Source organism: Anser anser, assembly GCF_964211835.1.
Source record: "Anser anser genome assembly, chromosome: 2".
NCBI classification, from domain to species: domain Eukaryota; kingdom Metazoa; phylum Chordata; class Aves; order Anseriformes; family Anatidae; genus Anser; species Anser anser.
The window spans coordinates 59002599-59018660 of record NC_139721.1 but is presented as its reverse complement, the minus strand read 5'-3'; the positions used below and the strand labels follow the sequence as shown (position 1 = coordinate 59018660).

The 16062-nt window shown below is 35.2% G+C and overlaps 1 protein-coding gene across 15 annotated transcripts in view; it reads right to left on the bottom strand.

Annotated features, from left to right (window-relative positions):
- The window catches only part of CCDC102B (coiled-coil domain containing 102B), a 166511-nt gene that overhangs the window by 104727 nt on the left and 45722 nt on the right, over nucleotides 1-16062 (bottom strand). For 11 of the 15 annotated variants that reach the window (XM_083821900.1, XM_083821903.1, XM_083821901.1 and 8 more), the window contains one exon: nucleotides 7927-8136. The exons of 1 other annotated variant lie outside the window; for it this stretch is intronic. In XM_083821900.1, coding sequence (XP_083678026.1) covers nucleotides 7927-8136 — 210 coding nt within the window. Of the gene's footprint in view, nucleotides 1-7926; nucleotides 8137-16062 lie in introns of those variants that run through there. 3 more of the 15 variants (XM_083821895.1, XM_083821893.1, XR_014578840.1) reach the window with 3 other exon arrangements.

Sequence of the window (16062 nt, the reverse complement as noted above, 5' to 3'; positions counted from 1 at the left end):
TTCAAAGCAGCCACTTTATACAAGCTAGAAGTTAAGCTTACAGATATCATTCCAAACACGGCTAAAGTTTCTACCTAATTGAAGCTGTAATAGACAGATTTGATAGGCTGAATTTAGAATAATGAAAACTTGAATTGACCAGCAACACAATTTCATATATACATTCGTCTTTACCAAGTGACAGCTTAATTATAGAAAAAAAATAAAAAAAAATCCCCAACCTTCTAGCACCACCAATATGTAAAGAACATATTTCAGAAATAAATAAAATAGGGGAGGGGGGGGGGTGTAAAAAAAAAAAAAGAGAGAATTAAGGAAGAACTCTGAATTTTATTTTTATCACAGATATTCAGGAATGGTCTGAAACCACATTCTAGTCCAAGAATAGGGGAGAAAAAAATAAAACTTAAGAGAAATATAGCATACTTATCTGACTCAGGAAAAATAAATAAATAAATAAATAAATAAATAAAAACTTCTACATGCTGGAATACCTAGTTATTGAATGTGGGAAAAGATAAGGAAGAAGGCACATGAAAAGAGAGATAAATGACAAATTTCCATGCCATAGGAAGATCTTACCAGTAGACACCCAAAGAAAGACTTGACTTAAGCCACAGGAGAAAAAAGAAAAAAAAAAAAAAAGAAAAAAAAAGAAATTATTTAGAAAGCTTAGGAATACCAACAAAAACAAAGTTACTAGGGTATTTAAAGCAGTAAAGGAAAGTAGGGTCAACTGAAATGCACCCTAGAAAGGTCTACAATACTAAGTGTTGAAACTTAACAGAGAAAACTATAAAGGAATATAAAACAGAACAGTTCTGATTCTACTGATAGAGGTATAGATCCAGTTTGCTACTATCATTCAAAATGAGATTGTACAATTATAAATGTTCCTTTATTTCAAAAATACTTTTTATTTTTAAAGTATATTGGGCAATAACAGAAGAAAAAAAAAGTCTAAGATTTATTAGGAAAAGAATACTAAGCCTAACAGGAAATATAATTACCCAAACATTAATATCTTTATTAATGAATTTCTGTTTACCATTCTGTCCATCTCTCCCCCCAGTTTCAGTCTAAGGGATGGAATTGACCATTTCAGCACAAATGTGATTAGAAAGAAGAGTTGTATAAAGCAACTGTATCCCAAGTGGTAATTCTGACAAAACATGCTGCTTTTGAAAAATCTGCTAAGGGCGCAAATTGTGCAGCCACTGCTGCTTAACCACCACAATAAGTAGTCCCAGAGGTTTGTATTGAAACAAAGATAATTCTCCGTTGGATGAACAGTGCTAACTGAAGTATCAAAGTGTTTAACAATAGTACCATAATGTTCTCTTGAGTATTTTTTTCTGATGAAGACTTAAAAAATGTATTAACAACTCAAAGAGATCTGTGACACAAAACCAGGAATGAAACGCATAGCAATTATTACAAGCCCTTACTACTCATACTTCACCTAGGCAAATCATAAAGTTCCATCTCCATACTGTGGTGCCTCCTTGAAGCACCTCTGGCAGATCACATGCTGGGCTAGACAGATTCAGACCTCTGACCACTGTTGACAAGGTAGCGATTTGCATTCCCTTCTGTATTTGTCTGTGTTCACACTATTAAGTCAGCACAGCAAAAGCTGGTAAGCAGACTGCAGCAGCAGGTGCTGAGGGCTGCACCTGCAATAGGAGACCTTCTCAAAAACTGACATTGGTCCAGCCCTGTCAAGCCCTTAGGGCTTGGAAAAACTACAGTGAATACCTGAAGCAAAACTTCCCACATAGTCCGCTACAGAAGAAATCAGTAAAGCATGTACAAAACCACCCAACAATACACCAATACCGATTCAACAGGGGATACTAGGAGACCTGTCTTAAAGCCCCATTACTTCTTCGAACCAAAATGTTCATGTATATCTGTGCAGATGCAGCGTTTGTCACCTTATCTCATTCCTTTTATTATTCTCAATCACTTGTTAAATTTTTATTTCACAACTGTAACTGTAAATACTTTTCTGGTTAATAATTTACGGTAGGTTTGTATGGAGCTTAGAGTAATAAGGCTGTATCTCATTAGAAGTGTTCTACATTCAAGTAAACAGTGGGAACAAATAAAAATGAATAAACTTTTAAATGATCCAAATATTTCTGGGAAAAATAAAATAGAGTATGAATCTACCTGTAGTATATTTTATATTTTTTTTAGCAAAAGAGAAAAGTATTTAGCACTTGAATAACCAAAACTGTAACTGATATTTTGCTTTTATAAATAAATATATATATATATGCACACCTGTGATTCACATACTATATAAAATGCATGTTACCGTGACACACATTAGTGATCTCTAATGGTGAATATGGTGAAGGGTCTGGAGGGGATGATGTATGAGGAGTGGCTGAGGTCTCTTGGTTTGTTCAGCCCAGAGCAAAGCAGGCTGAGGGGAGGCCACGTGGCGGACTGAAGCTTCCTCACCAGGGGAGCGGAGGGGCAGGTGCTGAGCTCTGCTCCTTGGGGACAGCGGCAGGACCCGAGGAAATGGCATGGAGCTGGGACAGGGGAGGGTCAGGCTGGGGGTTAGGAAAAGGTTCATCACCAAGAGGGTGGTTGGGGACTGGGACAGGCTCCCCAGGGAAGTGGTCACAACACCAAGTCTGCTGGAGTTCAAGAAGTGTATGGACAACACTCTCAGACATAGTGTCTGATTTTTGTTGGTCCTGTGTGCAGCCAGGAGTTGGACTCAATGATCCTTGTGGGTCCCTTCCAACTCAGGATATTCTATGATCCTATGGTTCTATTCTGATCCAACAGCATCTCATCCAAAGGGATAATTAGCAGTAATCTATTAGAACATTGCAGACACTGGAGACAAAGGTTTGACATATACAGAGATGTCTGAAACTAAAAAATAAAAAAATAATCCACTCCTGCTTAGAGATGAAAAGCACCTGGTAATACTTTTTTTTTTTCTTTCCACCAGGTAGCAAAAGACAATAGATGTAAACATTATTTGTTTTCATTAATCATTGTATTTATAAAAAGGCTACTTTATAAACAGCCTAAAAATAACTCCTTCATGAACATTTCATTTTGTACTGGCTTTTCCATTTGGAACACAGACGCTGAAAAAAAAATTAAGGGGGGGGGGGGTCGAACAGCTCATTTTTATTCTCACAGGCTTTTCTCACAGTGTAAGAAAGCACTGCAGAGATGCTCCAAGCACTTGCAAAAATGGAGAATGTTTTAATTCCCAAATATTATTAAAGCTGAGATTAATGATTAGATTGACAAGAGAAAAAGTCCACACCAGTGGACAGTCACAACTCTTTATGTGTTGCAAAATGTAGTACAGAAGGGTCTCTGAGACAAAATGTGGAAGGAGAAGCAAGAAATGAGCAGGCAAAATTGTTAAAGCCTGTTCAAAGATGTAATCACTGAGAAGTGTAGCACGGGTATAAAACAAAGATTTAGGAAGTGGAAAAAGTTCTAGTAGCAGTAGACTTTTCCTCAGTCTATTTCCACAGCTCTACATATACATATATATATACATATATATAAACTTACAAAGAGCATTTGTTAACGTGTTAAAATAGGATTAATAACAATAACTGATCCAATACTAAATTGTAATGTTTTTTTTTTTTTTTCTCCTGATACATAATAAAAGGATATTTATCAGGTCTTTCTGAGTTGTTTTGGTGTACATTGTAAAATGTTACTCATTTTTTCTATTTGTTTTGTTCTTGTTTGTTTTCTTGTTTTGTTGTTCAGTTTTGCTTTAAAGGAAATTTAAAGCCCCTGCAGAAACAAGGTGTTTATATTTTATTCCAGTTGTGCTGCTTCCTTTTATTTTTGCTATACTATTATCACATTATTTCTAATATGAAGCAGCTGCTCCATATTTGCACCAGTCACTTGTGAAACTCAAGAAAATTTAGTAAAGTTGGAAGGAGGTAATACCATAGTTAAAAAGATATATTTTTTTCCCTGTAGCAGATACTGTTCTGGTTAAAATATAAATTAAATAGTTTTATAAAATTGTTCATAATTTGAACTGTTGTTTCCTAATGTAACATAAAACCTATCTACTGAGGGGTAAATCTATTAAGAATTGGATGAGAAGAAACACTCCTTTGACCTGTGCCGGTGGAGGGAAGGGGTGGGGAGAGGGCTGGGAGTAGCAGGGGAAGGAAGGAAGTGTCATTTAGTTGGTTAGTTTTAGATGACAGATTTGAACTTAGGATTTCAGACATTTCATGCTATAATATTTGATTAAAAGGAAAGAATGTGTGATCTGTTGCTTGTATCTGTTCTTCAAGTATACAAATATGAAATACAAGTCAGTTTACATACTTCATGTAGATTGCAGCATGTGATTAATTTTTTGAATAATTTATAAATTTTAAAATATATTTCCACTAATATTTTGACAAAGATGCAGAAAGTTTATTAATTTTTTAGTAATAAAACAAATAATTCATGTTTTTGAAAATGTTATTATTTTGATTTTCCCAGATCTTAAAGAAGCAATGATTGAACTGTTGTTCCTTATTCAATCCTTATTCGAGTAAAAATAAACAAACAAATAGATTTAGGAAGTGGTAATTTAGACTCAGAACCTTTAGAGGTTTTTATGGTTAAATTTAGGAAGGATGTCATTCACATCATAATCATTCCAAAACAGAAGTTCATATCTATAAGAATTAAATCTCATTCAAGACATTATCATAAAAATGAAATATTTCCTGTGTAGCAGGGGATACACCCACAATGGCATTCTGGTGGAAGGGCCAGGGTGGCCTGTTAGATATTCACTCATTTTGGCTGCTAGGCCCAGCCATGCCCTGAAGTGGGGCCACTGGAGCCCATCCTTGCCATCCTTGCCTTCGAGAGGAGACCTGCAGCCCTTGCCCCCTTCCTGTTGTCACCACCTTGCCATGTAAACTCAGCACATCTTAATTTTTCAAAGAATTTGTATAAAAAATTGAGTGCTTCCTACTTTTGAAAAATCAAACCTAAAATGTTGATGTTGTTGATGATTAGCTTAACATTACTTAGCAATCTTGCTAAATAATGTTAAGCTAAAATGGTTTCATAAAAATGCATATGTCATCACATCTTTAAGATACATGCATTTTTTTCTAATATTATAGTCTTATTACATTAAAGTTGGAAACTAAAGTTTTAAAAAAATAATAAATTAGTCTATGAATCCCCAAGCTTCACAGCTTCGCATTCTAGACTTAGATCCTGTACTAGTCCTCTACAAAACATATTCAGTGAATCAACACTTAATAAACAGACATTTAGCATAACAATTAGAGAGAATACAAAATAACACAGTTATTATTTCTTGAAATTAACATATAAATTTGCCTAAAGGTGATATTTACAGCTGAAATAGAAAATCTCTTTCCATAAATAGTATGATGGTATTGATTTATACCATCAACAAGTTTTTTTTCTTCATTTTATCCCTTCATAGATGAACAAGGTAGATCCATTTAATATTTTTTGCCATTCTACTCATCTAACAATACAGCTATTAATTTAAAGGGCATTCTTCTACCAATAAAACAATGTAGTAACAACGTTTGATCTCAATTGTTTCATCAGTTTTTCTCATCTTGTATGACAGGAGTTAACCTTTTAAAAACTGCACATGGAAACATTTTCAACCAACATACTGCCAGCTAAGAGTAATATTAAAGCTTCGTGTTTTGAGCAAAATATGATTCATATTAACTTTTCTACTCAGAACTTCAATTTGTATACATGGCAAGAGATTGCATGCATTCTATATATTTTAGAGGTGTCCATATTAAAGAGCAAGACATCGTCAACATGAAATTATTTACATAAGGATATCCCTCTGTCTTTTGATACCCTAATATTCTGTTATATTCCATTTATAAACTGTTATAAAAGAAAAAAAAGTTGTAATTGGTTGTTTATAACCTTTAAAAGTATGAATCAGACATACATCAATTAATATCACTATATGCTGTTCTAAACAACTAGAACAGATCTCCATATTGCATATACAGATTTTGGAGAAGCAAGGGTATTAGGTAACTGTTTTGCTCTCAAGTTCATTCTACAACACATTACCTGTAAATCTGTAAATGTAAATGTAAAAAATGTAAATGGAAATCTGTAATCATTCATATTAAAATTGATAAAAATCTCTGCATAGCTGTGATTTCAATCTTGCATGTTTCCTTTTGCTTACCTAAACATCTAACCATCACCCATGTCATACAGAAATCCTTATGCACTCTTCTAGTCTTGTGTATAGCATGTTATTTTAATTGAACTCAAACTACCATGCCAGAAAAAAAAAAAAAAAAAGGAAGAAAAAAAAAAGGCTTTTGGATTAGAATCCAAAGTCATTCTATGTTTTTTGATGATGTTCTGTGATTCCATGATTTGCAGGAGTTATTGTGAATCACAGAGAGAACAGCTGCAAATAAATCTTTTCCCATCCTATTCTTTGGATGATAACTACTATCAAGCTACTAGATGATGGTTTACAGTTTCATCTGCTAATAAATTATCATTTTTAATTTTCTCATTGAAACTGATAGTTGATAGTTTTGAAGACAATCTTATCCTGAAATCACCAGCTATGAAAATGCAAACACTACAGGAACATGCACTTTTATAATAGGAAAAGAGAGATACTAGAGCTTCGTATCCACCTTTTGACATTGATAAAAGGATGTAAAGTATTCTCACAGCCATGATACTAACAGATAGACCTGATCACAGATGTCTAATATTCTATGCAAGTAACATTAAAAAAAAAAAAAATCTAGATAACTAAAAGGTATTTGAAATACAGTAACATGCCAAAGCAGATATCCATCTTTCTGGCCATGTCTCTAACCTCAAATTACTTGCATTACAAAGAAATCATGAAAATCTTCATATCATATGATATGATAAATACCAGTAATGGAAAATCAAAAACAGATGTTCATTGTATAAGAAGATATTCTATAAAGGTAAACTATATATGTGAAATACAATTTGCTGTTCCTGAGCCACCACAGAAATACATGAAAATCATTACATTTAGAAGCAGACCTCAGGTATAGAATAGCCTCTCTCCTCATCTTTCCCAAGAAAAATTACCTAGTGTAACAATACCTCGAATCTGGTCCTAGTTCCTCTAGTTGGTATTGTTCAACACTAAATGCACATAAAATGGCATTAAAAGATTTCTTATCTAAGCAAATAAGAATGCTTCTCATTGCCCAGTTTGCAACATCAAGTATGTACGTTTACTTTTTTTTGTTGTTAGATTTTGCTTTCTCTTATACAGCTTTCAGAGTCTCAATGAAAGTGGAAGTCTTCTGGATTACTACTTAATGTACTGGCATAGAAAATCATAAGATAGAAGAAATACCCAGAGATAAGTGTCTCTGAATAATTTATCACATCATTATTTATAGCTATACAATAATGGTTTAGAAGTGAACAGATTTTAGAAGAATATAAAATAAGAAATATTATTCCTCCTTCAGTTTTCTCTTTCCTGAAAAAGAGATTAAATATTCAGAAAGACAGATAAATGATTTGTCTCACATTTTGTTTGCTTTGACCTTTATCAGGACTCTGTAGCTACCAAAGATTAATTAATCTATTCAGTTCCTCCTGGTCATAACTTTTGCTCCATAGTCTTCTTTTCAGATTTATAATTTCCCATGGTTCTTTTTAAAAATGAAAAAAACCTTTCCGTTTCTGTACCCTGCAGAAATTCAAAGTCACTGAGCACTAATTGTGCATATCTAGTATGCACAAACACAGATGTTCTGTCTTTTATAGCTCTTGTTTTAGGGACAACTTTTATTATTATTATTATTTTCATTTTGAAATAGTAATTCTTCATCCTCCCCAAGTAATCAAACTAAGAAATGCACATACCTTATTTTTAACCAGCAGCTTACTTTGTATATTTTGACGATCACAGCTCAACTTAATTGGTGTTGCTTTATTTTTCATTTCCAGAAGTCCCTGACTTTCTTTCACCTGCAACTTCAGTGTTCTGATTTCTTCTTCCAAACTTTGCTTTTCTGCTTCAAGTCTCTCTCTCTTTCCCCATTCAGAGGTATTCTCAAGCTTCAGCCTTTCCACCTGGGAAGAATTTATGGGGGGAGCAAGAGAACAAACAAAAAAGAAAAGGGAAGTGGAATAATAAAATAAAATCTGTTTTTTATTATAAGAAGAAGCTAACAGCCTCACCTCAAAATAAGGTGGGCATCTTAAAAATCAGTCCAAGATGTAGTACTTTTCCATGGTATGTAAAGTCAAGAACTTGAACAACAAGTTTTTCATAAATTGTATTTTCATAATAGTAAATCATAAGATAGATAACATTTTAAAATAGTAACTAGCAACCAAAATCTTATTTCTTTCCATTCTATTTATGGAACAACACTATTAAAAAAACTCTTTTAAATTACACTGAGATTGATTTTGGTCTGACAGTGTCAAAGTTCACTTTCTACTTCCCTAAAGATGAAGTATAATCACATTTTCATGTATTGTCTGTTTTTACTTTAGAATTACTACAATAAATATTCATTATACTGAAGTGATAAATTAAGTCTTCATCACTAGAGACTACTATCCTAATAACCAAAGGAAAGATTTTAAGTTTTCACACTACCCTATTTCTTAACATCATAATTAATAATCTTAACATAATTATCTTTTATAATCACTAGTGCTACCTTAATTTAGGAAAAACAAGTTTTCTTAATTCACAAATCTAATCCACATACAGGAGAAATTAAAAGTAGCAACAAAAAGCCACATTACTAGTCATAGGACGTAATTATCTCACAGCTGATTTTATTCAGAGACAAGGAGATAGAGGTTGTATCAAGAATGTAATAAATGCTCCTCAGATTTAAAAATGAAAAACAGAGGTAAAACAAGTTGATCTTTATAGCCCAAACTGGTACTAACATATTTATTGGAAGATTATGATTGCAAGTACTTACTACTAACAAGTTATTATCAATAGATACTTATCAAAAGATTAAAACAGATTAAAATAGATTAAAAATGTGCAAATGAAAGATTCAGGTTCTTTCAATGGACTAAAAAAAAATATGAAAACTGCTCATATACAAAAGTAAAAATATTAGGATCTTTACAATTTTTAGTTCAATGAAGGACAGAATCAACTATTTGATAAAAGTATGGAGACTGACAACAGTGGAAGGCACATTATTCTAGGCAAGGAAGGCTTTAGAAAGAAATAGAGAGGTGGGTGGGGTTTTGTTTGTTTGTTTGTTTGTTTTGTTTTTCATATATTGCTTACTTTTATTCTAAAATAAATTTCTGGCAGATAATGAAAAGCTGCTGTATGTAAAACAAAGAGAATGAGACATCAGAGAAACTTAATTCAGACCCTGTTAATTGTAACAATGTGATTATCTAGCTAAATTAATAAACTTGTCTCTTCCCACCTTATTTCTAGAAAATTTTCAGTTCTTTAAGGCCCTAGTTCTTCACATGTCCCATGGACCAGAAGTGTTCTCAGTAATGAAACTATGCAAAGTGTTTGGAATACCAAGGCATAATACATGTATATGTACGTATTGTACATATATATGTACATATACATATATATACAAATATATATATTTATATATATACAAATATATATATATATTTGACCAGCTCCTCACAACTGAATTTAACTAAACTCAGAATTAGGCTTACCTGTTTTGACGTAAACTGTCACATCTTTTCACATTACTAAAAAAGAGATCCAGCCATGCAACTAAACTCATAGGAAGAGTGGTGCCGTTGTGTTAAAAGGTCTCCAGATAACCACAAAAGCCAGCTCAAACTGTTTCAATGACAGGATCCCTGTCTACTTTTGTTTCTTTCACAGAGAGTTCAACACACTGAGGCTGAGAAGCCTTTGTTCAAAAGAATGCTACATGACACTATCAAATCACATTGTTTGCACACTGAGAAGCCTGTTTTAGTCTTTCTGGTCTGACCATTTTATGTCATGGTCTTGACTGTAAATAAGTTGAACATACAGCAATATATGTAGATACTAAAACATAAATTTTACATATATGTAAAGAGACATACATATGTATACATATAGATAGGCACATGCCTAAATGTTACAGTGTCCTGTTCCAGGGACATTATACTATGTAGTATTAGATTTTAATAGAACACAGATAGCGATAAAAAGTGGGTGTGGGTTTTTTTGTGGTTTGGTTATTTGGTTGTTGTTTTTGTTTAAGACCACATAAATTATAACTGAAAACAGTGAATGTAAAAAAATGGAAAAATGGAAAAACTGAGAAAAGTTATTCAATCTTACATTTAAATATTTTTTTATCCTTCAACTTGGGCAGCTATAGTGAGTCAGCTGCTCCTGTTTTCCTCAGTCAAAACCATATCTTCAAGAGCAAATAGCTTATATATGTGGAAAAAAATCACAAAAGAAATTGAATCACATTTCCCCTCAAAAGTAAAATAGCTTTCTAACTGGGGCTGAATTGTAGCCAGATAAGAGTGAAGGCGTAAGTATATTCCAACCTGTTGTCTAGTTGAAGATAGATACATACTTGGTAAAGTTCTTCCTAAATAAAATCAAACATTAACAATGAGTCACAAAAATTAATCCATTTAAAATCATTTCATTATATTTTTCATGCCATTTGAATTTTCTTAAATACTGAGCAAAGCCTCCAGGAAAGAAAATGTCAGGAAAAGATGAAGCAATATGCATGAAAATATATATTCATTTAGAAGCATGGATCAAAATGAAAGTGAGCAAACATATCAATCATTCATGCAGTTTGCTAGGATTCTCAAGAACATATTTAAATTATCAAAGGACAAATGATCCTTTGAAGTATATGTATTTTATTATATATATATATATATATATACACATAGAATCCAAGTGCAAATAAGTATTTTTTGTCTGCCTGGTAAAGACAAAAATCATATTAAATGGAAAATAGGAAGTATTAGTATTTACTAACAACAATCATATTCTTTTCCAGATATTTCTCTAGATAGTGTTTTGATAAACTAGAAGATTTCCCCAAAGATTGAGCAAAGTAGGAAAAAAGAAAAACCAAAGTGTTTTTTTCTCCACAAGCATTGTTACTGATAACGAAGACCAGTAATATAGAAACAGCAGTGCTGATGATTCAGAACGTTTCCATGTATACATCAGAACCCAGCCATGATATTCTCTGTTTGAAAATGAGACCCATACTACCCAAAGCTTTCTGTCGTTTAGGTATGGACACTTTATTAGCAAATGGAATAAATGGGAAAACAGAGACAAAAGAACTCAGAAATTATAAGAATATACTTATTACCAAATTCATTAGAGCCATATCCAAATTCTAAGTCCATTCACATAAATACAGAGAATAGGTACCAACTAAAAAAGCAACTTCTCAGAGGTAAAAATTGAATGGATTATGTTTAGAGTTATTTTATTCTGCCAACAAAAGATTCTTCCTCAGGCTGTTCCTTTTTGTAATGGATTACATGTTCCTCTTAAAAAAAAAAAATACACGTACCTACTCTTAAAACTTTGGTAAGTCTTAACACGTTGATATGCTGTTGAAGGTACTGTTTGGAGACAGCTCAAAACAGTTCTTACAACTGAAATGGGCTTTTGATCTAAGATTATGTACAGTAGCAAGACAGGAAGGAATATATTTCTTTTACGCTCTGCATCATATTGGCAGACTAACTGGGAACTAATTTTAACTTTTCAAACCATATACTACTATACAGTAATTATCTTTACATTATGGATTTCTCCTTGTATAAAAAGACTTTACACAGCTACTAAACTACTAACTTTGTTGTTGTCATTTTTGTTGTTTGTTTGTTTTTCCCATCTGGGTAGAGAAAGATAGAGTGAAAAGCTTGCATATTTTACATTTGTGCTACCTCACAGTCTTAGAAATATAAAACTAAATCCTCTAGAATGTGATAAGCATCTGTACTAATATTAAACATGGAATAGGGATTGACCTTTCCTCTTTTTTATTTTTATTTTTTCCCCTCGTGGTCTTCCCACTAGTGACAGGAGTGTAAGATGTTAACTGCAATACTCAAAACTATGCTAGATGCTCATGTGTTCCTAATGATGTCTTTAAACTTTATCCACTGAATTTATATACAGTAACTAGAAAAGAATCACATAGTTCTATCTACCAACAAATTATTTCTCCCTCAGATTGCTCAGATTTATAGTTATTCAAACACTGTTCAGTGAATTACAAAATCTGTATCTTTCTAAATAAATATACAAGCATAATATCTTACAAATATCCATGATAGATTTGGTACACCAGAACCCCCTAAGTTTTTACAAAGCATCTGCCAAAATACACAACCACAAATTCTAAGCCTCAAAGTTCACCTTTTCACAGTGATGATGCTAATCAATACCAATTCATTTTTGGCTGACTTCATGTAGAGAGAAATCACAAAGGTATCCAAGGTTGAATTTCAGTCAAGCAATTAAGCACAAGATGACTATCAAGGCAAGAGGTGATGTGAAAGATAAATTTACTTATCTGCGTCTGTAAAATTTAATTCAGTGCACCCACGATGGCTGCAAGCTCATGTCTACAATGATAATTTTTAATATTTAATATACCAGATACATAAGGATCTCTAGAATATTCACAAAATGATTTTGTATATGTTAGTACATTTAATAGACAAGTTTGGTATCATTGATTTTAGTAATAAATCATTGCTCAGCAAAGTACTAGAACTCATATTTTCTGAGCTACTATACTGGCTAATTTTCAGAATGTTAATAATTCTTATTGGTTTGTTGTTCATCAGAGTTCTCCCAAACAATATCTTATGCTTATTCAAAATGACATTTTTCATGTAATGCTCTCAAAGTATTTGGGGAAGGTGCCAGATCCCAACTTTCAGGTATCATCTCAGACCACAAACATCACAAAGTCCTCATGTGTGAATTTGTCACTCCCAGATAAAAAGATCAACTTCCTCTTGAGTGGACAGAATTTGTCTCCACATGTGAGTAATGCATTCCCAGTTCCACTCATGCTCCCAACCCCATCAGAGCACTGGGCATACTCCCCACCCAGCTCCAGGAGTTCAGCCTGCAGCATCTGAGGCCAGCTAGCTGATGTGAGCTGTTGTAAAGAGCTGGAAGAAGACTCAGCAGAAGTCTTCACTTCATGGCTACCTTTAATGTGAATCTTTCCTCACTCAGTCCCTTCCTGAGCTACATTGCAGCTGTGCCTCTGCCATGACACATTCACTGAACAGTCTGAGGAGTATCAAGAGGGATTATGGAGCCCTGGGAGCAGCAGCAAGGGACTCCGGAGTGTAGGCACTTTCTTCATCAGTCCTGTTGGTCAAAGGGAAGGGGACTGAAATGGCGAGTCTGTGGTGATTTTACCCTGCTGGGCAGCAAAACTCCACCATAGTCACTCTCTCACTCCCCCTTCTCAAATGAAAAGGGGGAGAAAATATGACAGAAAGGGCTCAACGGTTGAGATAAGGGCAGGGAGATCACTCATCAGTGATTGCTACAGGTAAAACAGACTCAACATAGGAAGATCAATATAATTTATTGCCTACCACTAGCAGACTAGAGCAATGAGAAATTAAAAATAAACTAAACCCACCTTTCATCTCCATCTAGCCTCTTCTACATCATCCCCCTGAGTAGTGCAGGGGAATGGGGAATGGGGGCTGTGGTCAGTCCCTAATGCGTCGTCTCCACCACTCCTTCACAGTCACTCTCTGCCCCTGCTCCACGTGGGATCCCTCCCACGGGATGCCGTCCTTCCCGAACTGATCCTGTTTGGGCTGCCCACAGGCAGCAGCTCTTCAAGAACTGCTCCCACATGGCTCTGTACCACAGGGGCCATCTGTCAGGAGCAAACTGCTCCAGCACGGGTCCCCCACGGGCGGCAGCTCCCTCCAGAGGAGGCCTCCCTCTCCCAGAGGCCCAACCAGTGTTGCTCACTGGCTCACCTCTGGCCAGTGGTGGGTCCCTTTTGGAGCCAGCTGAAGCTGGCTCTGCTCTGAAATGGAGCATCTCCTGGGCTCTGCTCACAGACGTCACCCCTGCAGACCACCACTACCAAACCCTTGCCACATAAATCCAATACACATTTGATGCTGGCAAATCAACAGATGTTTGCAGGTCTGGTGCCACAGACAGGGGTTTGGCTACTTAGACCATGGGAGTCACTTTGAGAAACCTAGTCTTCTGGGAGCTGATGGAGCCCACCTGCCAGAGCAGGGGAAGAGCATCTCTGGTCACAGGCTTGCCAAGCTGGTGTAGAGGGCTTTAAACTAGAGTTGCTGGGGGACGGGAACCTCCCATCCTGGAGGAAAACGGGCCTTTTTTTCCCTCCGTCTTCACTGACAAGAGAATATATGTACTTGATATATGTGGCTCTAGCCACAGGGAAAAAAAAAAAAAAAAAAAAGAGCCAAGGAACTAAAGGCCAGTCAGTCTCACCTCTGTGTCTGGCAAGATCATGGAGCAGATCCTTCTGGAAACTATGCTAAGGCGAACAGAAAAAAAGGAGGTGATTGGTGACAGCCAACATGGCTTCACTAAGGGCAGATCATGCCTGACAAATATGGTGGCCTTCTGTGACAGGGTTACAGCACTGGTGGATGGGGAAAAGCAGACATCATCTACCTGGACTTGTGCAAAGCATTTGACACTGTCCCATGTGATATCCTTGTCTCTAAATGGAAAAGACATGGATTTGACATAGGGACACTTGGTGGGTAAGGAATTGTCTGGATGGTATCATGCAAAGAGTTGCGGTCAATGGCTCATTGTCCAAATGGAGATTAGTGATAAGTGGTGTTCCTCATGAGTTGGTATTGGGACCAGTGCTGTTTAATATCTTTGTTGGTGACACATATTGGGTGCACCCTCAGCAAGTCTGTGGATGACACCAAGCCATGTGGTGCAGTTGACATGCTAGAGGGAAGGGATGCCATCCAGAGGGAACTGGACAGGCTTGAGAGGTGTGTCCCTTCAAAGCCAAACCATTCTATTAATCTATGATCCAGAGCTGAGCTCCAGCCCTGGTCCACAATGGACTTGGCTTCCCACACCTTCCCCATCACTGTGGACTTTTCTGATAATCTGGATCTGAACCTGCTCTGCTGACCTGGCTTAAGTACTGTGGGACTGGACCCCGAACAGCACTACCTCAGCCTACCAGCTCTCCTTCACTTAGAGAGCAGCCTGCCTGTCTGCTCCCTGACAACATCACAAACATACGTGTCTCTCATAACAAAAGAGCAAAGGAACCGTGTATCTTGGAGTCAGCAAGCACTAACCTCTGGATAAAGTCTTTACTGACTTAAGAGAGAAAAATAGGGAAAAAAAAATCAGAGTGAGTTTAGATTTGTCTTTGAGGTTTAATTAAAAACAATTTTTTTTTTAAATATTCTGAAATAATCCTGAATACAATCTTCCCAAAAGTACTGATTTTATAGAAGCAAAGGGCAGTGTGAAATCATTTACTCAAATCTGCTTTTTAAAAACCTGTGTATTTATGTGTTTGCATTTAAAACAAAGACAGGAGAGATTCATATAAATTTAATTTAGATTGTAGGTTATAAAACTTGGGAAAAGCTAGGAAAGTGTTTCTAGAGACCTATGATTTCCAGCTTTCAAAAGGAAGCATTTAAAATACAGATGAAGACAAGCCAAGCATTATAGTAAGAAGATGTAATTTTGATTTTATCTGTTGTAGACTGACAATGTTATCAGAAACAGAAAAAAAAAAAAAAAAAGCCAGTTCAACCAGAAATTCTCTTTGTCACTTTTTAACAACAGCATTCTCTCTGGAATATTCTCCAAACATCTCAAAAAAAATAAAATTATAAGTAAGACAAATAAGACATATAGACTCATGACCCAAAGAGGTAAGAATTCCCTTTTAATAAAAAGAAACCTCTGGCAACCTCAATCAGATACCTGTAAACCACCTGTTTCAGCTTACACAGACCAGAAATGAAAAT